At 34.2% G+C, this 27,444-nt stretch overlaps 1 protein-coding gene across 2 annotated transcripts in view; it reads right to left on the bottom strand.

Moving 5' to 3' along the window:
* Window positions 1-27,444, bottom strand: part of STK3 (serine/threonine kinase 3) — a 233,307-nt gene that overhangs the window by 142,654 nt on the left and 63,209 nt on the right. For both annotated transcript variants that reach the window (XM_032467980.1, XM_032467979.1), the window contains exons 5-6: window positions 23,171-23,335; window positions 22,480-22,647 (exon numbers count right to left, since the gene is read on the bottom strand). In XM_032467980.1, coding sequence (XP_032323871.1) covers window positions 22,480-22,647; window positions 23,171-23,335 — 333 coding nt within the window. The remainder of the gene's footprint in view (window positions 1-22,479; window positions 22,648-23,170; window positions 23,336-27,444) is intronic.

Below are 27,444 nucleotides of genomic sequence, written 5' to 3'. Positions count from 1 at the left end.
ATCAAAATTCTGGGAAACTGTCAAATTCTGGTACATTCTGATCATCAAACTATTACTACTGCAAGGAGGGGGACATTCTTGAAGAACTTTTGATGCAGGCTTTAATTCTACATAAAGAGAAGCCATATAATTGTTGTGATGCTTCAGAGCTCCAAGAAGCAGCTACCACACTTTGCTGTGTTTCTTTAAAAATATACTTATATACATATTGACTTTAGGTGGTTTATCAGCTCCAAAAATACCAAAGTATCAGAAAGATAGTGTCTCTAATTAACATTTGGTCTTACATGTTTTATGTATGGCCTCTAAACTTTCTCATTATTCAAACATTCAGCTATACCACTTAAATTTTCCAGCTGTCACAGAATTCCCTTTTCAATTTGGTTCAGTATATACTTAGGATCTACTTCATACAAGGATGAATACAATACTATCTCACATCTAGGTTAACAGACTAGAACCTGGAGTCCACTGCCTGGCTTCTAATCCTTGTTCTTCCAATTACTAGTTATTTAATCTCTCTATGCCTTATTTTTATCATCTATAAACTGTAGATAATAGTAGTAAGACCTACTTTACAGGGTTGTTGAGAGTGTTACTGGGACTCTCCCCCTGCTCAGTGCTCAGTTCTATTTAACTGCCTAACATTAGGAGTAAATATTAGTACACACAAAACACTAGAACACAACCAGAAAAAGATACAAAGTACTGATACGTGGATAAAAAAAACATCGTGCCAAGTGAAAGAAGCAAGACACCAAAGACCACATACTGCATGATTCCACACATGAAGTGTACAGAATAGATAATAAATCCACAGAGACAGAATGTAGACTGGTGGTTGCCAGGATCTAGAGGAAGGGGGAAATGAAGATGAAATGATTAATGAGTACTAAATTTTATGTTGGAGTGATGGAAACATTTTAGAACTAGATAGAGGTGGTATTTGCACAACCCTGTGTGGTACTAAATGCCACTAAATTGTTCACTTTAGAATAGTAATTTTATATTACATGAACTTCTCAGTAAGTTTAAGTTAAAAAAGAAAGAAGTAATAAACTATTTGACACTTTAAAAAATGTTTAAATAGTGGCAGACATGTAGAAAAAGTTCAATGAATGTTATTAGTTAATTATTATTCATGCTACCAAAAAACTATTAAATACATAGGATACTATGTTATATTCTGAAAATTCAAATACATACAAAAGCTTAGAGTTTTATGTTTACTCTTATGTATGCATTTTATAATTTATTTCCCTTAAATTCAGAATGGGTATTTTGTAATTTATCTACCAGGAACTCATTTTCTCAAAAAAAAAAATCATACAAAAAATACATTTGAAAAATGGCAACTAAAAAACTACTTTGTATGTTTACTGTTCAGGTTATCCAAGTTGTAAACATTAATTCTGACATATGGTGCACATATGGTGTTTATCTGGGAAAAAAGGAGCTAAATTATTAAGAAAATACATAGAAAATGGCAACCAAAGGAACCATTTTCTAAGTTTAACCCCACAAATTACAACTATTATATTGTTATACTTAGATGTTAAAATAATGTAATATGTAAACTACCACTAAAAGATTTACATATACATCTATAAACTTAATGGAAGGTTCAATTTGTGATGAATCTGAAAAATTCTTCATAATGGAAGACAAAATGGGAATCAAGAACTGGGTCAGCCAGGGAAAGGAAATTAAAATTAAAAAAAAGAATACAAAATCATAAGGCTATATTTATGGCTATCAAAGATCACAAATTCATCTTCCTGTTTTAAGATGAAAAAAAGATATAAGTAGAAAAAAGTATCCCATATTCCAAACTTGAAGCCTTTATCCTACAGCACAGGGATAATATGTCAAAAAAAGAGGACATCACAGCTCCCAAAGTATCGATTATAGCAGCGAAGAGATCAAGTCTGAAAACCCTTCACCTCAAATAAAAAGCTACTAGAAGAAACTATGAGACATTTTCTACTAACATCTCAAAAGAAAAACCATGAACTATTCCAAAAGCAAGAGAATAGTTCATACTCCCCATTTCTTTGCCTCACATATTTGTTTTACTATTAGAAGGCTGTCTTTTTGTTTTCATTGTCATGCCTAATGTTTATCTTGTAAATTTCCATTAAATGTGTTACAAAAGATTTCTGTTGGGACTGAAAACTATATTTCAAATACACATTCATAAATAACAGAAAAGGAAACTGTCATTAATAATCTTAATATGAAATTAAATTGTTAGAATAAACTTTCAAATATTATATGTTGATATCAAAGAACTGGGGCAAGAAGCATGTAACCTTTACTAGTTCAAAAGCACAGAGTTTAGGTCAAGCTTTTTAAAACAGCCAAATGTTTAACAATTGAAGAAAAACACTCATTAAATGCTTATGAATAAGGATACAAGGTTTGTGGGAAATACAGCACTCTACATTCTATATCACACATCAACACTGTTAATAGCATTACATGTGCTATGAGAAAGAACTTTATAACTATAAAGATGATCATTTTTAAAATGTTATCTTTTTTCTGAAAATCTTCAATGAGGCAGCTAACTTCCTGAAATTATTTAAATATGCTTCACACTTAACACAGAGATGTAATTTTCTTGCATCCCATGAGGTCCATAAATATTCTAATGAAAATATTATACATTCTGTATGCCCTCTGATCTCTATGTCTAATATCAGAAGAGTTGGGTGAGCTGTGGAAAACAATATGGTAGTTCCTCCAAAACTTAAACACTGAATTAATTACCATATCTGCAATTAAAAGCAAGAACTCAAACAGGTATTTGTACGCCACTGTTCAAGGTTCATAGTAGCATTATTTACAATAGCCAAAAGGTAGAAATAATCCAATTCACCACCAATGGATAAATAGATAAACGGAATGTGGTATATATACACATAATGTAATGCTATTCAGGTTTTAAAAAGACTGAAATTTTGACACAAGCCACAACATGGATGAACCTTCAAGACATTATGCTAAGTGGAAGAAGTTAGGCACAGAAGGACGATATTGCATGATTCTGCTTGTATGACTGAGGTGCTTAGAATAGTCAAATTCATAGAAACAGAAAACAGAATGGTGGTCACTTAGGTCTGGGGAGATAGAGTAATACAGAGCTACTGTTTAATGAGTACAGAGCAAACGAACTACAGGAGACGAAAAGTTCTAGAGGTGGATATAGGTGATAGTTACAGAATAATGTAAATGTATTTGATGTTACTTAAAAATGGTTAAAATGGCAAATTTTATGCTGTGCATATTTTAACCACAATATAAAAAGAAAAAAACTTTAAAATAAAATTCTGGAAATGAATGGTAATGATGGTTGTACAACAATGTAAAGGTATAGCTGACCCTTGAACAACACAGGCTTTAACTGTGTGGGCCCACTTATACGCAGGAGTTTTTTTTCCCATAAATACTGTATATATCATTGAATTGTACACTTAAAAGTGGTTAAAACGGTAAATTTTATGTTATGTAGATTTTTCAACAATTGTTTTTTAAGAAGTTGAGTGAAGTCTTTCAGCAATCAGTTTCACTCTGAATTAATTATTTTAGAGCAAGTCAGAATATAGCTGCTAAGAGGTTTCTGAATACTTCTTAGCAACCGAACCACCACTACAGCTAACCAGCACTTCAAAACCAAGCACTGCCCAGCAACAGTATTGCTGCCCTTCAACCTACTGGCCTTGTCTAAGCCTGGTAACCATACAGAATGCTGTATGCACTGCTTTTGCAGCAGTAAATGTTGGGCTCTTAAAATACAGTACATGATGTTCAAAGCATGAGCATGTTATAAACAGAATACACTTTAAGTCTATTTTCCCCATGGCAAATGACTGCACTTTCACTCATAATCACATTCCTTTCTACTTTGACCAGGGCCTTGTTCCACTGTTTGTCATCCTTGGCTCCCCCTCCTTATATCTTTAATCCTCTCCCTGAATTCTTCAACTCATTCTAAAATCAGATTAAGTCTCCTCATCCTATTAAAATCTTTCCTCAACCCTGATGCCTTTAAACTATTTCCCCAACTTCTCTCCTCTTCCTGGTTGCCAAATACCTCAAATAGATTCTACCAGTGCTGATTCTATTTCCCTACTTCCCCTTCAATCCTTGATCCCGCAGGAATAAACTTCTGCCCTATCACTCAACTAAAGCACACTCCTGAAAGTTAACCATGGCCTCCACTCTGATAACCTCTTCAAACCACCCAATCTAAAGGCAAAAAAGAAGACAAGCATTGGTTAAAAAGTCATCAATCACCTCCTTCTTAAAACTCATTTCTGCCTTGCCTGAAACGTCATATTCTCCTAATTCTTCTCTTACTCTGACTTCTCTTTTATCTCTCTCCCCCCAAATCCCAAACATGAGCACTTGTTATTCTGTCCTTCTTTTTTCCCTCTCTATTAGGAACTTTTCTTTTTGAAACTTTGCAAAATATTTTATAGACGCAGAGTACCATCAGGACAAGGGATACTAGGAGTCAGGTAGTTAGAGAACAATTACACTTATGCCAAAAACTAATTAGCTAGCAATAAGAGGAATGCTTCCCTGCTGCATATGCATAACTAGTGTTCAAGGTTAAGAAAACCACATTTGTGTTTTTTGGCAGGTAAAACACATTTTAAATGAAAAAAACATTTAGAATGTTTTCTTTTTTAAATGATTGTACTGCTTGAAGGAAGTATCTAACAATCTGTTCATTATTAATTGCATGTTTTCTGATATGGTTAATTATTTAGGCTTGATGCAATCATTCAGCTGGTTAAGACTGCTAACTTGATACTAAGGTAAAGATAGAATGTATAAATTGCAATGTAAATATCAGCTTCTTAAGACTCAAAAATAATTTCTTCTAAAAGAGTTTTAAAAATAACACACAGAAATAAAAAATGAAATCCATAGAGAATCAATATGCTGTATCTTAATTTTAAAATTGTCAGAATACTTATATTCTTTAAAAATAAAAATTTATAATTAACAGATAATAATTTCTTGGTATTAAATATTAAAACCAAGACATTTTTACATACTTAAGGACTGTTGACTAGCAATGGCTTCTTTACCCTAAGTTGTTCCCTTTTGCCTTAAAAAAAGAAACTACTTAAAGTTTTATCACAAAAGTAAAATATATATGGAATTATTTCATTTAAGCAATTTTCTAAACATTTTAAGGTTTAAAAGACTTAAGAATACGGTAAAGTTATCAAGATATAGTGTTAGTAAGAAATTAAAATTACAAAACAATACAAAAATCTCATGATTCCAATTTTGGTTAAAAAACAGTGTGTTCTCATGGGCATGATTTATATGCAAAGCAAACAAGAATACCATATATCAAAATGTTAAATATGAACCTCTAGGCAGAACAAGTATAAGTGATTTTTATTTTCTTCTTTATATTTTGCTTTCTTCCTTTACTCCTTCCTTCCGTTCTATAATATACATGCATTACATTTGTAGTTGGGCTTCCTAGGAGAATAAACTCTACATTCCATTCAATTTCCTGCCTTATATTTTGACAGAGTGGAAAAGAGACCATCTTTCAAAGCTGTGCAGAATGGCTTTATAGTATTTTCAGTGTTTTCATGCACCTGATCTATCAACAAATTCTGTTAATCCTCTTTCAAGATATACCAGAAACTAATACTTCTTACTATCTTCACTGCTTTTACCAGCCTCATCCAATCATCTCTTGCTTGCTTTATACAATTCTCCTAAATTAGTTTATGTGATTCCACCCTTATAACTCTTCAGGCTATTCTCAAGTCATCCCTCTATTCAGAAATCCTCAGTGACTTCTCATCCCATTCAGAATAAAAGCCCAAGTATTCACTGTAACTTTAAAGTCTCTATGATATGTACCTGGAGTCACCAGGTACACCCCCACTTCAGGACCACTGAACTTGCAGTGAGCTGCCTCTGCCTAGTATATCCTGTACCCAGATATCTTCATTTTCATTAAGTTTTTATTCAAGTGTCATCTTCTCAGTGAGTCCTTCACTAGCAATCCAATACTATACATCAACCACTCTACCCACTGCTGAAATTTCCTATCTTCACTTGCTTGTTTTATTTTTTCTACTTTAGGACCTATTACTATGTAATATACTATATGTTATATTTATTTCTCTTCTTTATTATCTCTCTCCCTCATTAGACTATAAGCTCAATAAAGGAAATCTTTTTTTTTTTTTTTTTTTTTTTTTTTGCTGCTGTATCCTCAGTACCTAGAACAGTCCCTAGCACACGGTAAATGCTAAGTAAGTATCTGCTGAATAAATGAACAAATGCATCCTGTGTAAAAACCAGAGTTTCCAGGTCAAAGGACAAGCTGGCTCATCGAATGTCATAAATGACTGCAACTCATTTATTCATATTCTGAAAGTCAGTACCTAAAATGACTCTACAGAGGGCTAGGAGCTTAAGGACAGCTCTCGTAGACAATAATACAGTCATATTTTTTCGAGCCTAGAAGGGAGCATCTAGGATCTTCCCTTCAAAATTTAGCAATAAACTTATTATGACCTGATTTGATTTATCAAAAGTTCTCTGGGAGATCACACTGCTGTGATACATTATTGTTGATACTAAAAAGTAAGCAATATGGCTAAAACCGTACAGTTACTCTTCTACGTTTCCCACTGGAATATTCAATTCCAGTCTATGAGGCTGGATATAAAACTTTCCTTATGTGTAAACAAAAAACAAGCTGAATATCATACTACTATGCACCTGAGTATCTGTTATCTAAAAGATCTTGGGATATTTTATAAACATCAATCAATGCTGTGCAAAGAAAGCTAAGGGGGAAAAGGCAATTAGATACTGTGAAAAACTGGAGGCAATCAGAAGAAATACGGTCCATGGTGGCAGTGACACAAGCTAAGCAGGAGGTATGGATAATCTGGGTAAGTGCCATGGAAAAATAAATATCATGATTGGACTTGAGGCAAATGGAAACAGTTCAAATTGGCTTCGTACAGTACTCTGTGGAACATATGATGTCCATATGTCCATTACCAACAAACTGAAACATGGAAAATAACAAAAGCCAATGCTGTGATGGCTGTAAGAACACACCCAATGCCAGTCTCTACCACATCACAGCAGCATAACTTACTACAGCTGCCAGGTAAGTTGGCTAAGAAGTCAGAAGCAATAAGAAAAGTAAAAGAGAAAGACCTAACGATAAACTGTTCTTTTTTTTTGCACATAAGAAAAAGCCAGGATCTACACTACAAGTAAAATGTGGCCACATTAAAGGCTGAAAAGTGCAATTTTTTTTTCTGTAGACAGTTTCCAAAAGTATAAAATACTTCAGAATTAAAGAGGTCAGCATTTTATCCAAATCTACAAATGATTTAAGATCCAAAGAACTAAGTAAAATAAGAATGGAATAGAGTGGAATAAAATCCAAGAAAAAAAAAAAAACGTGTAAATGTGACCTTTCAAGTCTGAAACACATAACAGAGAACTAAAACAAACTGACGGGAAGATGTGCTGGGAATCCATTATGTTGTATGTCAGTGCTAACAAGTCTACCAAATTTTCTTTCCATATTCTCTAAGCCCCAAAGTGATTCAAGATAAAATCATAGTTGATATGAAAGAAGTTGTGCTTATGCAAATGTCATGAAGCACAATTTATACAGCAAAGCCAAAACTATAAGAAACTTATAAAAAGTAAACTAACATCTTAGAGCCAGCCTATCTGGTGGTCCTGACCTTTTCAACCAATCAAAACCAGATATTCCCAGCCAGGTGAACTGCATAAAAATAACCTCAGCTCTAATTCAGAAATATATTGGTTGTCATTCACAGAAACTACATAGTAATAAAATCCAATAGTTAAAAATACATAACTATTTTATAGTAAATATCAATGTCATTCTTGTTTCAACCTGACTTCCCATTCTACCCTCAAACCCCCAAACTTGAAACCAAGTACAATTTCTCGAGTAGCTGGAGTGTGGTTAAGGAAAGGAAGCTATGCTTGTTTGTAAGGAATCTGCCATTTCCTCCCTGCCAAAACACTTGTTTAAAAAGTCATGTAATATTTCTATTAAATTGTAAATGCAGCCGACAAGGAAATGGCCTACTGGCAGTGTATTACCTTTGTGGCAGTGCCAATGGGCCTACAGCAAAATAGTGCACATGATAATTTCAACATGCATTCCCAAGAAACAAAATTGTGCTTTACATAAATACCACAGAACCTGAGCAAGATCCAGAAAAAGCAATGAAAATTTGCCCAAGCTTTCATGCTTGCCTATATCAATTGTATGTCATAACTAAAGCAAAATAGAAAAGCATCTACATATGTCCAAGAAGCTTGTGAAGTTAGATCATATAACCCTGGGAAAACTATTGCAACTTAAATCTGTGTATTTCTTGTTAACCACTGTAACAACTCACTAATAAAAATTAAGAAAAACTGTGGGTATCAAATGAACCTAAATGTACTAACTACATACAAGTCCTTAAAGACTGTAATGCAACTTATTAACAGGAACACATGTTCAGTGTAAGCCACAATTGTTACGTTAAATTACTTCTTCCTTTGATATCACTCATTTGATTACAGAATTTAAGAGATTCACAAAAAATGGTGACCTTCAGTTTATAAGTCACTTACTACAATGCTTATAGTCACCTCTGATCACTTACCCCTTACCTTTCATTACACAGCACAACTACATCTAATTATACTATTTAAATGATCCCAGATGTAATGAAGATGATTCTATTTATGTAAAAGTTATACTGAAAACTAAGTTAGCCTAATCAAACAAATAATTTGTAATTAATATAGTCCCTAGGACAGCTGAAGAATTCTATTCTGCAGGAAATTAACTAAAATATATAGTCTTTGCTTAAGTCAGATACATCCTATCTTCATTTTTTCAAAATATATCTGACCAGCCATGATTTCAAGTCAACTTTGCTATAGATGGCACTTCCTCCAAAATTATTATCAATTTTTAAGTGTTATACACTTGAAATTAAAGAGTCAACACTTGCCCTCAGATACCTCCCAACTCCCTAACACAAACACACCTAAATATTTATGTCTTCTAAAATAAATGCTAGCTTATGTGTTTACCCAAAACAGTCTCTATGACTGGTTTAAAAACAAAACAAAATACAACAAAACTTACTATGATCAATATAGTAAGTCTATACAATTGCTTTCAAGGCCTTCAAAAGAGTTAATGATAATATCCCCATTAGCAAACCAAAGCTACTGTCCAGAGGCCAACACTAAGCACGCACACTAGTCTTTCTGATCTCCTTCAGCAAGTAAACAGGATCTAAAATACCAAAAAAAAAAAAATTAATATAAATTAAATCAATTTAAAATTGAAATTTTAAACAAATAAACTACACTTAGTAAAAGTCTGCAAGTCAAGCATGAGCAATGACAGGGCTTTGAAGTTGTATTTAATTAGCATTTACTTTCATTTTTTAGTTTATTTCACTGATTCTTATTCTAAGTTATAAGTACAACATTATTATTTTAAGAAAGAAGAATCTGAACTTGCTAGATTTCAATATTAACATGACAAAGTATACCTGAGATAGGAAAGGGAATTGAGCACATATTCAACAAAAGCATTTATTGGATGCTGTTATGTAAGTCACTCTGCTAGGTTCAGTTAGACACACAAAGATGAAATACATTTGCATTTAAAATGCAGATCTAGTAGGTGAAATAAGAAAACTATATAATCACTACAATACATAGTAAGTTAAAAAGAGCCATAAAAAGTACGTAGAAAAGATGATAGAGAATTCAGAGAAAAAAAATTTTTTAATCAGTGAAATAAGAAACTTTGAACAGTAATTAGATATACCTAAAACTAACCTTTCCAAGGTGTTGGGGTAGTTGAGGGGGTGGGAACCATAGATGTCATATGCATATGTATTTACTGGTTCTAGATGAAAATACAGAATAGTGACATGCTGCGATAAAGTAAATAATAAATAAAACCATATCCTAAATATATACAATATAACAAGAAACTCTCTTCAAAATGTAGAATAGATAAACAAGATTATACTGTATAGCACAGGGAAATAGGGAAATATATACAAGATCTTATGGTAGCTCACAGTGAAAAAAATGTGACAATGAATATATGTATGTTCGTATGTAACTGAAAAACTGTGCTCTACACCGGAATTTGACACAACATTGTAAAATGATTATAAGTCAATAAAAAAAGTTAAAAGAATTAATTGAATTTATAAGAAAAAAATAAAGTAAAATAAAATAAAACAAAAAAACCCCAAGAAACTCTCTTCAAGGTCACTGATAACATGACTAAGAGCCATTGATCTCAGTCTTTTGAGGTCAAGAAATCCTTATTTTCACTTTTTAAAACTTTTTATTGAAGTACAGTTGATTTACAATGTTGTGTTAGTTTCTGGTATATAACACGGTGTTTCAGTTATACATAAATATACTCTTTTTCATATTCTTTTTCATTACAGGTTAATACAAGCTACTAAATTTAGTTCCCTGTGCTACAGGAGGACCTTGTTGTTTATCTATTTTATATATAGTAGTTTGTATCTGCTAATCCCAAATTCCCAATGTATTCCTCCCCCACCTTTTCCCCTTTGGTAACCATAAATTTGTTTTCTATGTTTATGAGTCTGTTTCTGTTTTGTAAATAAGTTCCTTTGTGTAATTTTTTTTTAGATTCCACATTTGAGTGATATATGGTATTTTTCTTTCTCTTTCTGGCTTATCTCACTTAGTATGACAATCTCCAGGTCCATCCATGTTGCTGCAAATGGCATTATTTTATTCTTTTTAATGGCTAAATAATATTCCATTGTGTATATATACCACAAGTTCTTTATCCAATCATCTGTCGATGGACATTTAAGTTGCTTCCATGTCTTGGCTATTGTAAATAGTGCTGCTATGAACACTGGGGTGCATGTATCTTTGCAAACTGGAATGTTCTCTGGATATATGCCCAGGAGTGGGATTGCTGGATCATATGGTAAGTCTATTTTTAGTTTTTTAAGGAATCTCCATACTGTTTTCCATAGTGGCTGCACCAAACTGCATTCCCACCAACAGTGTAAGAGGGTCCCCTTTTCTCCAAACCCTTTCCAGTATTGATCTTTTGTGGACTTTTTAATGATGGCTATTCTGACCAATGTGAGGTGGTATCTCACTGAAGTTTTGATTTGCATTTCTCTTATAATTAGCGATATTGAGCATCTTTCCATATGTCTATTGGCCACCTGTACGCCTTCATTGAAGAAATACCTGTTTAGGTCTTCTACCCATTTTTTTAAATTAGGTTGCTTGTTTTCTGTTGTTCTTTATTTTTGAGTTGTAGGAGCTATTTGTATATTCTAGAAGTTAAGCCCTTGTCAGTCACATCTTTTGCAAATATATTCTCCAAGTCCATAGGTTGTCTTTTTATTTTGTTTATGGTTTCCTTTGCTGTGCAAAAGCTTATAGGTTTAATTGGGTCTCATTTGTTTATTTTTGCTTTTCTTTCTATTGCCTTGGGAGGCTGACCTAGGAAAACATTGCTACAATTTATGTCAGAGAATGTATTGCCTACGTTCTCTTCTAAATTTACAGCACCCTGTCTTATGTTTAAGTCTGTAAGCCATTTTGAGTTTATTTTTGTGTATTGTGTGGGGGAGTGTTCTAACTTCATTGATTTACATGTGGCTGTCTGGCTTGCCCAACACCACTTGCTAAAGAGACTGTCTTTACTCCATTGTATATTCTTGCCTCTTTCGTTGAAGATTAATTGACCATAGGTGTGTGGGTTTACTTCTGGGCTCTCTATTCTGTTCCACTGATCCATACGTCTGTTTTTGTGCCAATACCATGCTGCTTTGACTACTGTAGCTCTGTAGTATTGTGTGAAGTCTGGGAGGGTTATTCTTCCTGCTTCATTCATTTTCTTCAGTATGGTTTTGGTAATTCTGGGTCTTTTGTGATTCCATATAAATTTGAGGATTATTTGTTCTAGTTCTGTGAAAAATGTCCTAGGTAATATCCTAGGGATCGCATTAAGTCTGTAGACTGCTTTTAGTAGTATGGCCACTTTAACAATATTAATTCTTCCAAAGCAAGAGCATGGGATATCTTTCCATTTCTTCAAATCTTCTTTGGTTTCCTTTATCAGTGTTTTATAGTTTTCAGCGTGTAAGTCTTTCACCTCCTAGGTCAGATTTATTATTAAGCTTTTTTTTTTAATGTAATTTTAAAATGAATTGGTTTTTTACTTTCCTTTTCTGATATTTCATCATTAGTGTAAAGAAATGCAACAGATTTCTAGATATGTTAGTCTTGTAATCTGCTACCTTGATAAATTTGTTTATCAGCTGTAGTAGTTTTGAGTGGTATCTTCAGGATTTTCTATATATAGTATCATGTCATCTGCACATAGTGATAGTTTTACCTCTCCCCTTCTAATTTGGAGCTCTTTTATTTTTCTTATCTGACTGCTATGGCTAGGACTTCTAATACTAAGTTGAATAGAAGTAGTGAGAGAAGGCATCCTTGTCTTCTTGTTCCAGATTTTAGCAGGAAGGTTTTCAACTTTTCACTTCTGAATATTATGTTGGCGGTGGGTCTGTCATAAATAGTTTTATTATGTTGAGATATGTTCCCTCTATACTCACTTTAGTAAGAGTTTTTTTTTCTATCATGAATGGATGTTAAATTTTATCACATGTTTTTTCTACATCTGTTGAGATGATCATGTAGTTTTTGTCCTTTCTTTGGTTGATGCAGTACATAATATTGAGTGATTCGTGCATGTTAAATTATCCTTGTGACCCTGGGATGAATCCAACTTGATTGTAGTGTATAATCTTTTATGTGTTGTTAGATTCAGTTTGCTAATATTTTGTTGAGAATTTTTGCACCTATATTCATCAAAAATATTTGTCTATAATTTTCTTTTTTGCTAGTGCATTTGTCTGATTATGCTATCAGAGTAATGGTGGCTATATAGAATGAGTTTGGGAGTGTTTCCTCCTCTTCAATCTTTTGGAAGAGTTTGAGAAGGACTGGTATAAGTTCTTCTTTGTATGTCTGGTAGAATTCTCCACTGAAGGCATCAAGTCCTGGGCTTTTGTTTGCAGGGAGTTTTTAAACTACAGATTCTATTTCACTTCTAATGATCAGTCTGTTCAAATTATCTATTTCTTCTTGATTCAGTTTTTGTGGACTGTATGTTTCTAGAAACCTGTCCATTTCCTCTAGGTTGTCCAATTTGTTGGCATATAACTGTTCATAGTATTCTCTTATGCTTTTTTGTATTTCTGTGGTGTTGGTTGTAATTTCTCCTCTTTCATTTCTTATTTTGAAGAAAGCCTTATTTTTATTTGATGAAAACTGCAAACTCTCTCATCAGAAAAAATGTACATCTGCACAAACAGCAATATTAAAAGCAATTTAGGGGGTCTATTGACTCTGAATTTTCTGCCCCAGAAAAAACTCATCCCATTCTCTTGTGACTCACAGTTTCCATCACTGAGCTAGTATATAGTGGAAATGGAGTAGAAAACATCTGTGTATCATAGTCTGACGTTAGAAAAGAGAGAGTCCACATGTATCTCTGTCCTCATGGACTCATTATTTCCATAGAATTTCCAGTAGAGGCTGCAGAAGCCATCTCAGCAGCCATAAGCAAGGGCTTAAAGCTTTCAGCAATCTCCCCTAGCCGGCAATAAATTCCCATGGGTAGTATATAAGGTCCCAACACCTCCCACCCATCTTGATAACCCAAAACAAAATCAAGTGATGATAAAGCAACTGCCTGATCCTTTCCATAGCCAAAAACTTCCTAAGTAACAATGATAAATATTATTAAATAGGCACCCCCTGCAAGAACTGGCACTAATTTACAATCTCAATTTGAGACATGAAAACTTAATAATGCTACCTAATATTTCTATAGAATTTAGTATTTTACATGTGTTTCTCATCTATATTATCTTGTGTATATGATCTTCACAACAATTCAGTGAAGAGGACAGATGAGAGTCCATTATAACTAACTCACAGATAACAAAATTGACTCAGGACTCACAAGTTTCAAATACCAGGTCACATCACTACTATGTGGCAACAATGAAAGCACTGTGGCATTAGAAGAATTCAGATTTCCAAAGGCTGGTACAGCAATTCCTGCTCTTCAAATGTAAGTTACAAATAATACCAGGTCATAAAATCAACTGAATGGATTTGAATCACCTATTTTTTTTTAATGAAAAGATGAAATAGAAGAAAACAGAAGACTGTGATAGAACAGAAATCAGAGTGGATCACAAATAGTGATTCACAGTATGAAATGTATTTCACATTGTGACCCATTATGCACATGCATAGTAAGTACTGTTTCATGTATTTTTTGGTTCAGTTGTGTGTGCACATACATGCATGCACACATGCACATAATAGGTCACAATGTGAGATACATTTCATACTATGGATCACAGTCAAAAAAGTATGAAATCTTTCCATCATTAGTAAATCAATTTAAATTGTCTCCGGTAAATGCTCCCACACAAAAACAGAGAAGCATTGCCTTTGTCAGTATCCCACATTAAAATCTTAAAAAGACGGTTTCTAGTGTAACTCCTTCTCAATAATTCTTTCTCTAAGCAATACTTAATGGAAATATGTCTTCAACATACAATTAATATTCATGTACTTCATATTATATGTCAGTGAGAAAATGATGACTGCTTCCTCAGTAGTTAACAAACTAATCATGTTTACAGAGGACTTGGCAACACCAGCAGCAAGGTTTGACTACAAATTAACAGTGGGAATTTGTCTTCCCTGTGAAACCCTCAGGGGTGACCCCAGCAACTCAACCAAGAGAAGCTGAAATTTGTTTATTCTGTTCTCTTTGCTTATTCATCTATTCAAGAATAATAACTCCAACTTTGGACAAAAATACATTGAAACTGTCACTGTAATAAACCTTAATCCTCAATTTTGGGGCTGGAATGCCTAGTGCTCCCACATGTATTAGGACCATGGGGCAGAACAACCCTACCACTGAAATAGAGTGAAAAAACATATGTCCTGAAAGTAGTACTACAATTCTCCAATGATCCAATTTGCCCCACTTTTGCGGATCCTTGGCTATTTCTGATCTGAAAGTTTGGTTAATATAATCAAGGTATCACTTAAAATAATTAGGCAAAAAATGTAGGGAACAGATAGGGAGGAAGAAAGGCAATATGAAAAGAAATAAAAGTAAAGGTGTGAAAGGGATTATGTGAACATTCACGTACCCACACTGTCAAGGGATAGGAGCTAAAAGAAATAAAGGCAGCAGCGGGAAGAAAGGGGGATAAAAAGAAAGACGAGAAAAACCAGTAATGTATGTAATGACAAAATAATAAATATCATATAGCCATATCATCCTATATAATTTATAATATAGATACATATATAATTGAATAAAAGTTGTTATAGTGTACAGTTCTATATTCTAAACTGAGTATATATGTACACTCCCTACACACACATACACACAGAGAAAGCTAACTAATTCTAACATGAGAATGCTAATTATCGCTGGACTGTAAGTTCCAAGAGAACAGGAAACATACCTGCTCTGTTTACCACTGCATCCTCAAAGTCCAACTATGACATGACAAACGTGCACTAAATATTTGTAGAAGGAAATAAAGAAAAGGGGAACAAAAGGAATACACGAAGAAAATCATGGGGTACTTGTCTTCAAAAATCAAACATCCATACTTAGACGACATTTAGTTTCTCTTACACAAAACAACCAATGTAGAACAAATGATATATTCTCCAACTGGCCCAAAGATTAACTTCCTCACCTCCACATCAGAATACACATTTCTTCTATTTTAACAATAACACTGAATCAAAAATATTTTAATATTAATGATTAAATTTTGTATTTTTTGCTAAAATGGTTATGTCCTATCATAAAAATACATACAATTACATGGCAGATAAGTTTCAAAAGTGTTATTCTCATCACTAAAGGAATCATTAAAATTATTTTTTTTTAAATTCAAAAATTTTAAATGCTAATTTACAACTATTAAATATTTACACAAATTCTCCAGAACACATCTATGGCACAAAGCAAAGTAATACATATAACCTACCCTATGCTTATAGACTAGCAAGTATTTGCACATATAAACAGGAAGTTAGAACCATTTTGACTCAAAGATCTCGCAGTGGATGGATTACAAAGAAAGAATTATAAAGGCTCTTGGACTGAGTATTAGAATTGGAGTACAAAAAATGATAAGGGGACGGCTGGAAGGGCAATAAACAGAGACTGCCTGTCTGTCAAAAAAAAAAAAAAACGTCAAAAGACTAGGAGACTTCAGTCAGCAAACAGAAAAAGGCAGATTAATAAAAATGAGATCAGAAATTCAACAACAACCAAAAACAACCCAATTAAAAAATGGGCAAATGATCTGAATGGACTTTTTCCCAAAAAAGATACACAAATGGGCAATAAATACATGAAAAGATGCTCAACATCACTAGTTATTAGGGAAATGCAAATCAAAACCACAAGATAACACTTCGCTCCTGTTAGGATGGCTATTATCTGAAGATAGAAAATAAGTGTTGACAGGAATATGGAGAAACTGGAATCCTTGTGCACAGCTGGTGGGAATGTAAAATGGCACAGTGCTGTGAAAAATAGTATGCAGGTTCCTCAAAAACTTAAACATAAAATTACCATAAGATCTAGCAATCCCAGTTTTGGGTACATACCCATTAAATTGAAAGCAGAGTCTCACAGAGATAATTGTACATCCATGTTCATAGTAGCACTATCCACAGCAATCAAAAGGTGAAGCAACTCTAGTATCCATATATGGATGAATGGTTAAACAAAATGCGGTATACATATATACCATGGAATATTATTCAGCTTTTAAAAAAAGAATGAATTCTGATATATGTTACAACAGTGGATGAACCTTGAAAACATGCTAAGTGAAAGAAGCCAGACACAAAAAGACAAATATTGTATGATTCCACTTATATGAGATGCTTACAATAGTCAAATTCATGAGTTAGAAAGAGAAACTGTGGTTTTGAGGTATTCAGGGCTGAGGGATAATGAAGTTATTATTTAAAGGGTACAGAGTTTTAATTTGCAATGATAAAAATTTCTGTAGTAGATAGTGTGATATGAATGTACTTAGTGCCACTGAATTGTATACTTAAAAATGGTTAAAATGGTAAATTTTGTTATGTATATTTTACCACAGTAAAAAAAAAAAAAAGCCGAAACAGAAGGAGATATGTCCTGAAATTAGTCATTATTAAACTTAAACTATACATAATTTGAAAAAACAATATATTATGGGGACATAGTGGGTTGAACAGCGGCCCCAAAAAGATATGTCTACATCCTCATTTCCAGAACCTCTAAATGTAACCTAATCTGAAAAGAAAAAAATCTTTGTAAGAGGCGGTCATCCTGGATTATTGGAGTGGATCCCAAATTCAATGACAAGCGTCCTTTTAAGAGAAAGGCAGAGGGAAATTTGAGATGGACAGAAGAGAAAAAGACACAGAAACACAGAGGAGAAAGTAATGTGAAGATATAGGCACAGACTGGAGTGATGTAGCTACAATCCAAGGAATGCCAAGGACTTTTGGCAGCCAACCACCAAAAGCTGGAAGATGCAAAAAAAAAAAAAAAAAAAATGGAGTCTTGTTTAGAGCCTCTGGAGGGAGTACAACTCTGTCAACACTTTGGTTCAAACTTCTGGCCTCCAGAATTTTGAAAGAATAAATTTCTATTGTTTTAAGCTACCAAATTTGTAGTAATCTGTTACGACAGCCCAGGAAACTATCACAGAGGGTAAAAAGATAAAATAAAAAGTAAGGGAGTAGACCTCATGAGCACAGAACATGTCATTCAAGCCAAAATTTAACTATAAAAAGCAAGAGAAGAGGGGGATCTTGGGCTTCGCCACTAAGTCATACTCCCTGGCTACAATGATGTCAGAGGGCAAAGTGCTGAAGTCCCCCATTCAGGATGTGGTAGAAGTATTATTGGCACACACTCCTGGCCCCATGTTTCCAGGATCTGGCACAGCACCCCAGCAGGGGCACCAAGATGTTAGACCACAGAGGAAGGGTGCACTCTGCTGTCTCAAGCTTTAAGAGAGAGGTCTTGATCCAGGACATTCCCATCAAGTCATTTTAATTCTGTGAATTAACACCCCCATATTCCTCCGTCCACTCCCAAAATTAAGATACTTGTCCTCTGCACCCCCATGTTAAGTAATCTTCCAAGAGGCAGTGCCATGCACACACACTAAGATGGCCCAGGTATCTACCCAGTCATACACAGCAGGAACTGGGAGACAGGAAGATGTGTAAGTGTGTTGGGTGTGGTATTACTTAATTCACACCCCCTAACCAAGCCCAGTCTTCCAGAATTTCTCAACTTAATTTTATTATTAATTGGGCAGGAAAGAGGTCATGGATTCATTTTTTTTAATTAACAGATAGTTAACTCAGTTTTCACTTCTTAAATACAGATATATTTACCTTTTTTGTATGTCCTTTTTTTTTTCCCCAAAAGAAACCATGTTGGATTAGGAGTATACTTGGTTGTGAAAAGAGCAGTGTCATATAACTTTCGATGGAGAAAGCTACTGCGAATGTGTTCTCTTTTTTTTAAACAAATTTTTTTTAATTTTTTTTTTTGGTGGGGGGAGGTAATTAGATATGTATGTATGTATGTATGTATTCATTCATACTGGGGATTGAACCCAGGACCTCATTCATTCTAAGCACTCACGCTACCACTGAGCTACACTATTCCCCACCCAGTGTTCTATTTTTTTAATATGCACCATAAAGAGTGATTTTTTAATCTCGTATTGTCTGTTTTTTACCTTGTGTATACTGGAGCAATTATTTTACTCACTAAAATGCTATGTTTCTCAAAAAAAGGGGGGGGGAGTGGAGACACCAGTTGGAAAAAATAATGAGGTTAAGGAAAAGGGTTTTCAGAAAAGAAAGAACACCATTTTCAAAAATATCATTCATCAAAAATTACTTTTCCATTTTGAAAACATCTACAGAGTTCCTTTCTTTGTAAGTGGTGTGAAGACAAACACATACACAGACACGTCTGTTTTTAGTCTAAAGTAGCTTCTAATTTACTCTTAAACAGAGATTGTCAAGTTGCATATAAGTTGAATTTCCAGAAATTTGCCATTTAAATGGCTTCGTCTCCTTAAGTCACATTCGACATAAATCTCCCTGAAACATGCCATATATTTGTACATCTAATTTTTTAAAGGTAATAAACATTCAGTATTGAGTAAAAGTCTTAGTTTGATTTTCTGTCCTTCAGTTGATGTCAAGAAACCATCAGTCACTTTGCCTAGGTCCTCAGTCTGACTCAAACTGTACTTTCCTTGCCCCTTTCTCTATGGCTGAGCAATGAGTAGCTGAAACATAAATGCTTGTAAAAGAAAACACAGCAAACTATGTTAAAAAATAATCAATATGGTCTTAACGATGTCTAAGGAATAAAGTGCTTAGGTTTGGTGGAGGGGGACAGTAATCGACATTTAGAAAAATGATACTATCACTCGTTTCCTGAGTTTTTGAAAACTGTACTTCCTAAAGGACTGAAACAGATAAAAGACTGATCTTAACAGAACTACATGATTAACTGAGTTCAAAATTCATTTTTTAAATCTTTTATTTATTTAACTGACCAAAATTAACTTAGTGGCTTCATATTTAACTTTTCAAAATACACTGAGTTTTCATGAAATTTGTCCCCCTTAACATCTTGAGCAGATTTACTTCCATCTGCCATTACTCACTAATTTTAATCTAATATCTGGAGAGCACATATTTTTATTCCTCTCCTGTTTACAAAGCTTTACATGTTTTTTCCCCCTTCTTTTATTGAAATATATTTGATTTACAATACTGTATTAGTTTCTGGTGCATAGCATAGTGATTCAACTATATATAAATATATACATATTCTTTTTCATTAAGATGACTATAGAAGCTTTACAGGTTTTAATGTGTACACCATTGCTGCCCTTTACTAGACAGATAATTATCACTATGTACCACGGTGAAGATTTGCTTTACATACAAGTCTTTCTTCAAAAAAAGAGAGAGCTGCATCAAAATTAATTTAGTTTATCCCTTGCCATCAAATAAATCCAGTGTTTTTAATCACCCTTTTTAGTAGGAAATTCTTCCATGAGTATCTACATTCCAAATACTGTTTATTCTCTCAGGAATGATTAAGTATCAATCTCTGATAAGCTAAACCCTATAAAACAAATGACCTTGGCCTTAAAACCTTCAATAGACCCATTCTCAATTAACTGCCAAGTTCCAATTTAACTTAATCACTTCTATTTTCTAATTCAGTGCCAACTTTAAGTCCTTCACATCCCTTAGGTTATGACACTCAAAACACATCTCCTACAGAACAGCTAATCAGTGAAAAGCACCATATTAATCTGTGATTCTTTAGGCAAAAGCAACCCCATTATAAATTATCCAAAGTTGATGTATCACTTCTTGCCCGTAACTCTTGCCGGCCTAACCAAGAATGGGTCTCAAGCACATGGGGAGCAGGAAACCAAATCACAGTTCACTCAGTCTAGGAATTAGCACAGCTGTTCTGGGGTTGTTCCTATCACAGGCATCCAGAGAGCAGGCATAGTGGAAAGGGCTACACTCTTAGGAGAAGGGCCAAAGGGAATTTCAGAAGACTGAATAGAATCCTCACTCCAATCACACACTATCAACAGTGGCTGGGCACCCGCCCACCCCTACCCCGGATGTGGGGGCCAGGGAACCTGGCCCGTCACCTCCTAACTTTGTCTCTTATTTTAGATACCCACTATATGCAGTAAATTGTATAGCATCCTTTACTAACATTAAAATAATTTGCATTCTTTGCCTCCATCTGCTATAGTGATCTTCTTATAATAATTATAAATGGAGCATAACCTCCAAAAATTGAGAATCACTGTGTTGTACACCTGAAACTTACATACTGTGTATCAACTACACCTCAATTTAAAAAAACTGTAAAGTGTATTTTCACTATGTGTTATATGTGTTAATTTAAACTGTCAAGTGATATTTCAAGATCCTGAAAGACAAGGGGCAGATACTTTAATTCTTTGCTTTCTACTAGAGAGAGTACCTCACGGTCAAATTTGATATGTTACCAAAGATATCTAACAATCAGAGAAGAAAGGAGAATGTGTCCTGCTGATTTTATGCTGACCTTGTTATTTTTCATGTTAGAATTTTCAAACAAACAATTCATGTTACTTTTATGTTTCACTCTAGCAAAAGGAAGTTATATGCACAAAGAAGATTATACATATTATATATAATTATATTACTCAAGGAATTCTCTTGAAAGTGGCAGGTAGATTTTTAAATATTTCCAGCCTAGTACAGTAATTACCTACATTGTTGAAATTCAATCCACAATAGCATTGTAGTATCAGATACAAATCCAATTTTTATATGCTTCAGATATTCCAAACACTGCATTCTTTTTCCTCCCCTTTGTTTACTTCACACACTTCTCCAGTCACCCTGAAACCATCATCTCTTCTCTTTTCTATACACACCCACACACTCACTTTCTCTCTCCCTCCCTCTCTCCCTTCATTCCTATATCCTTTCTTCTTGAGGTGACTACAGCCACTAGAGGGCAATAAGTTTACAAAGATAAATGTACTTATCAATAATGAATTGAGATTCGTATACTAATAAATTTTAAAATTATATCATCACAAATCCTAAAGCACTGGCAATTAGACATGAATACACAAGGTATGTACTTCAAACTCAAAAATTATCCTGGAAAAAGAGTTCATAGAAGCATATAATAATGTTCAAAAAAGGAATTCCATTTTCTCGCTAAGCACTAACTAAAAAAATAAGATTAATTCATTTACAGATACATAGCAATGTTAGATTTTTTAATTTTTTAATATTAATATTAGGAATTTTTTTAATATAGCCAGTCCAGAGAAGAAAAAAAGGGAAAAACAAAAATATAAAAAGATAGAATTTACAGGGTGGGTAGAAAAGAATCAATTTCTTCCAATGCTACATTCAAAATACAATGAACTGAAGAATGTAATCGATTTACCAACCCTTTCTTCTATTCAAAGTATGGGGAAATTTAATGGTGATTGGAGAGAGAAATACAGGCTTCACTTCTCTCACAATTAAGGATGTGGGGGGAGAGAAAGTAACAGTCACTAATCTCTGACAGAAAATTTTACTATTTTTTTGCACAGACCTCAAATTCAAATGACCTTCTTCGTATTTATTTACACTGATATTGCAAAACTGCAACAGTTTTAACATTGACATTTTCCATCATTTTCTTACCCTCATTGGATGTATATCAGCATAAGGAGGTTTTCCTTCCGCCATTTCTATAGAAGTAATGCCAAGGGACCAGATGTCAGCCACACAGTTGTAGCCTATTTCTTGAATTACCTCAGGAGCCATCCAAAATGGAGTTCCTATCACAGTATTGCGTTTTGCCATTGTATCCTGCAAAACCATTACACAGACAATAAATACTACTACAAAAACCTAAGGAAATTTGGTTGTTAATATAGTCTTTACACTACATGCATGAAACCCTCAAATACTACAGATAATCTCTGAAACTGACTATTTGCCTAAAATTTCAACTATTTGTGACATGACATATTTAGAAATTTTGAATTCTGAAATAAGCAAGAATCTACAAGTGTCTTATCTCCACCACCTTCATTAAAGACAGTCATTAAAGATAGCACTATAACAATAAAATTTACAGAAATGAATCAATGTAGCTTTCCTTTCTGAACATTTAAGCATTTCTTGATGACAACATATATTTTCATATTTATTCAACATCTCTTAAATTATAAATAAAAATAATAAATAATACCTAAATTATGGCTCCTTCTCCCCAAGAATAATGATGTTATGCGTTTCTTTCCATAACCCCAAAAGAAGTTATCAAAGTTTAGCCACAATCAAACCACATATAAACCAAAAAAAAGTTTCCAAAAAATTATTCACTTACTGTTAACTGACCAGCAACTCCAAAATCTGCCAATTTTGCATGTCCTTCTGTATTGAGGAGAATATTTCCAGCCTTTATATCTCTGTGTATTTTTCTCATAAAGTGTAAGTATTCTAGTCCTTTCAAAGTCGATTTAAGAATAGTTGCAATTTCATCTTCTGTTAACTGGAAAGAAATAGTTTAAAGACTTAATTGAAATACCACATTAGATAAACTCTTACAAGAGAGTACTGTTAACAAGGACTTCTTTCTCATGATCATTAAACCTCCAGGAAAAGACTAAAAGGTAAAGAACCAAGAATCTCTTTCTCTGATGAAAGAAAATTTCATCATTAAATTTCTCCTTTTTTCGAATTTATCAATGTCACTCCTAAAGCACATAACATATCCCAAGAATCAACAGACCCTAAGAAATCACTGTTTCCTACATCGTCTATCTCTGAGGTGGCAATATCGCCATTATCCGTCCTGAAAAAGTAAATTCAGACACTCCTGTGATACCTCCAATTCTTGACGAAAATAGAAACCAACAATGTTACATAAAGGAGAGGAAATGAGAAAAGGTGGCGGCTTGCCAAGGGTGTTCTGATGAAGCGTTCACACCAATACCACTCCTCCCACTTCCAGCCGGGTCAGTCCTAATCCACCCAGGTCCTGGATTCTGACCCTAATAATGAGAACTCAAAACTGGAAACGTCAGAGAAAGACCAGGAAAGTGGAAACAAAAAACACAGGCTCTCAGAGAAGGAAAAGGTGGGGAGGGAGGGAAAAAGAAGGCCAAGGAGGAGAGGGGAGGGAAAGGGGATATTCTCAGCAGTTGCAGCAGTACAGCCAGTGCTATGTGTACTAGGCCCTGTGCTAGAGTTTCGCACGCACTATCTCACCTATCATTATAACAAGCCTATAAGGTAAATACTGTTAGCACCACTTGACAAACGAGCAAGTTATTTCATAGGGGTTTGGTAACATCCTTCCGATCACACACAAGTAAGATGGAACCAAGATGTGAGTCCTCTCTGATCATAATCTATGCTTGGAACCACTACACTGTAGTGCCTCTCGATAAACCTTATTCAAGTGCAATCTGTGAAAGTCTCTATTTTTATTGAAAACATCTTATTTTTTTAATACATCCAAGTGATATCAGTTGCTCAGGATAATGAAACCTACTTCTCACTGTAAGCACAATCACTATAAGCATAAACCAAAGAAGTAAGTTGAGGGAAGGGAGAGAGTCTCAGTCTATACAAAGACAGAGGACACTGCTCTATGTAAGAGAAAGAGGAGGAAAAAACACAAAACAAGAAAATCAGAAACAGTTCCAACGGCTATAACCAGAAAAATAGAAAACAAGTGCTGGCCCCACAATGGGATAATAGGAAGAAAATATAAAGACTCTTGAGAATGTGAAAATAACTGCTTGAACAAGCTTGCTTCTGTCACCACCACCAACTCTACAGTGGTTCATGTCTCATAAAGAAGTAACTTGGGGGACAACTAGATATTCACATGCAAAAAAAAAAAATGAAGTTGAACTCCTACCTCAGATCATATACAAAAATTTACTCAAAATGAATCAACAATCTAAATATGAATTAAAACCATAAAACTCTTAGAAGAAGACGTAAGAGTAAATCTTCATGACCTTGTGTTGAGCAATGTATCATTAGATATGGCATCAAAAGCACAAGCAACAAGAAAAAATAGGTAAACTAAACTTTATCAAAATTTAAAACTTCTGTGAATTAAAGGACATTATTAAGAAAGTAAAAGGACAACCCAAAGAATGGGAAAGATATTTACAAATCATATATCTGATAATGGTCTAGGATCCAGAATATATAAAAACTCTTCCAACTCAACCAAAAACAATCCCTTGGGCAAAGACTTGGACAGATATTTCTCTAAAGATACACAAATGGCCACACATGAAAAGACAGACGTTCAACATCATCATCATTACTCAGTAAGGAATGCAAATCAAAGCCACAATGAGGTATTACTTCACACCCACTAGGAGGGCTATAATCAAAAAAACAGAAAACAACAAGTGCTGGGAAGATGTGAAAAAATTGGAACTCTTGTGCATTTCTAGTGGAAATATAAAATGGTACAGCTGCTGTGGAAAACAGTATTTAAGTTCCTCAAAAGTATTTTTTTTTTAAAGTTAAACACAGAATTACCAATTTCATTCCTAGGTATATACTCAACTGAAAACTGGTATTCAAACAAATATATGCACATGAATGCTCATAGCACTATTATTCACAATGGCCAAAAGGTAGGAACAACCCAAATGTCAAATCAACAGATGAATGGATAAACAAATTATGGTATATACACACACTGGAATATTATTCAGTTATAAAAAGGAATAAAGTACTGACATGTGCCACAATGTGCATGGACCTCGAAAACATTATGTAAATGAAAGAAGCCAGACACAAAAAGGCACATATTGTATGATTCCATTTATATGAAATATTCAGAATAGGTAAATCCACAGAGAAAGTAGACTGATGGTTGCCAGGGGTTTGGAGAGGAGGGAGAATGGGGAGCAACTGCTTAATAGACAGGGGGTGATAAAGACATTTTGGAATTAGATAGAGGTAGTAACTGCGCAATATTGTGAATGTCACTAAATTTTTCACTTTAACATAATGAATCTTATGTTACATGAATTTCACCTCAGTGAAAAAAAAACCTTATATTAAAATTTCTAAGCAAATTGGAAGGTGGTTTACATTTACAGACAACACCAATATATGTCATAAACGCATATGTTTATTTGTATGTAGTAATCTTAATGTGTTAGCTTAGGATCAATTTGCTTTCTTCATCAAAACAAACAACTTGGACCTTCTTCCCCCAAGCTCTAAAGTACCAATTACCCATAACACTATCCAGATTAAAAAACCCTAAGGCTACTCTAAACCATCTCTCAACTCTACACTTCAGTGGTAATCTAAGAATCTTACCCACTTGATAAATGCACTCCAGTGCAAGATACCCGACCGAGAATGCCATTTATTCACTCAGTAAGTATTTATCAAGCACCAACTACATGCTAAGAATTACTATGGTGGCTGAGAATAAGCAGTGAATAAAACAAGAAGTATCCTTGCTCTCATGGAGCTTATATTCTACAGGGGAAAGAATAATATAATGATAATTTGATAGGAAACAAGGTAACACAGGAAAACATCAGTGATGACTGAGAACAGAGAATGACTAAGAAGCTACCTGCAGTAGACACCAAAGAAGGCCTGATAGATATTTTTGCTGAGGTCTAAATGACAGGGAAGAGCCAACTGTGTGACTGGCTAACTGGGAACTTGACATTCCACACAAATGAAAAAGACAAAAATGCCACTGATTCAAGAAAAAGCCTCCCACAACTGAATTCAAAACAGAAAGCTGAAGTTCAGTGAACGAGGAGGAGACTACTTCAAGATGAGATGTTGAAGGCCACGACCAGATCACGTAGTTTTACAGGCCATGGGTAAGGAGCCCAGATTACTTGAAAATTCTCACACTTCTAAGAAATGATTCTCTGGCTCAGACCAGATGGTCTGACTTGATTATCCACAGAAACCAACCACTATGCTCTCAAGCTGCACTATCAAAACAGTAGCTCATAAGCATTTGAAATGTGGCTAACCCAAATTGAGATACTCTATAAATGTAAAATATACATCAAAGGCTTAGTACCAAAAAGAGAATGCAAGGTGTCTCATTAATAACTTTTAAATGAGATTTATATATTAATTATTTTAGAAAAAAGTATGCTTAATATAAGTTGATATTAATACTAGATACTAGATTATATAACATTAATGTTACATACTAATATACTTAATGCATTATTAAAATTAATTTCACCTATTACTTTTTCTTTTTAAATGTGAGTACTAGAAAGTTTAAAATTATATATGTAGCTCGTGTCATGTTTCTATTGAACAGTACTACACTAAGACAAGGGTCCACAAGAGCAGAGATCTTTGTTTGGTTCACTGATGTATCTGCAATGCTTGGAATCATGCCTGGCATACAGACAGCACTCAATAATGAATGAATGGGTACAGACTTGTAGTTACAAAAAGAAAGGAGATACCCACATCTGATGTTCCCAGCCTTTTTAAATTCGTGGTTTGCAGCCAAGGTGGGAGAGTGGGAGGCAGGTGCACTGTTTAGGGCCGCCCCACCACACCACTGCAGCAGGAATGCGAGATGGTGGTGCTGTCCTCCGTGCCTGGGCTTTCGCCCCTCTCCCT

Source organism: Camelus ferus, chromosome 25 (genome assembly GCF_009834535.1).
Source record: "Camelus ferus isolate YT-003-E chromosome 25, BCGSAC_Cfer_1.0, whole genome shotgun sequence".
NCBI lineage: Eukaryota > Metazoa > Chordata > Mammalia > Artiodactyla > Camelidae > Camelus > Camelus ferus.
The sequence above is the reverse complement of the archived record's forward strand: the minus strand, read 5'-3'. Positions and strand labels throughout refer to the sequence as shown.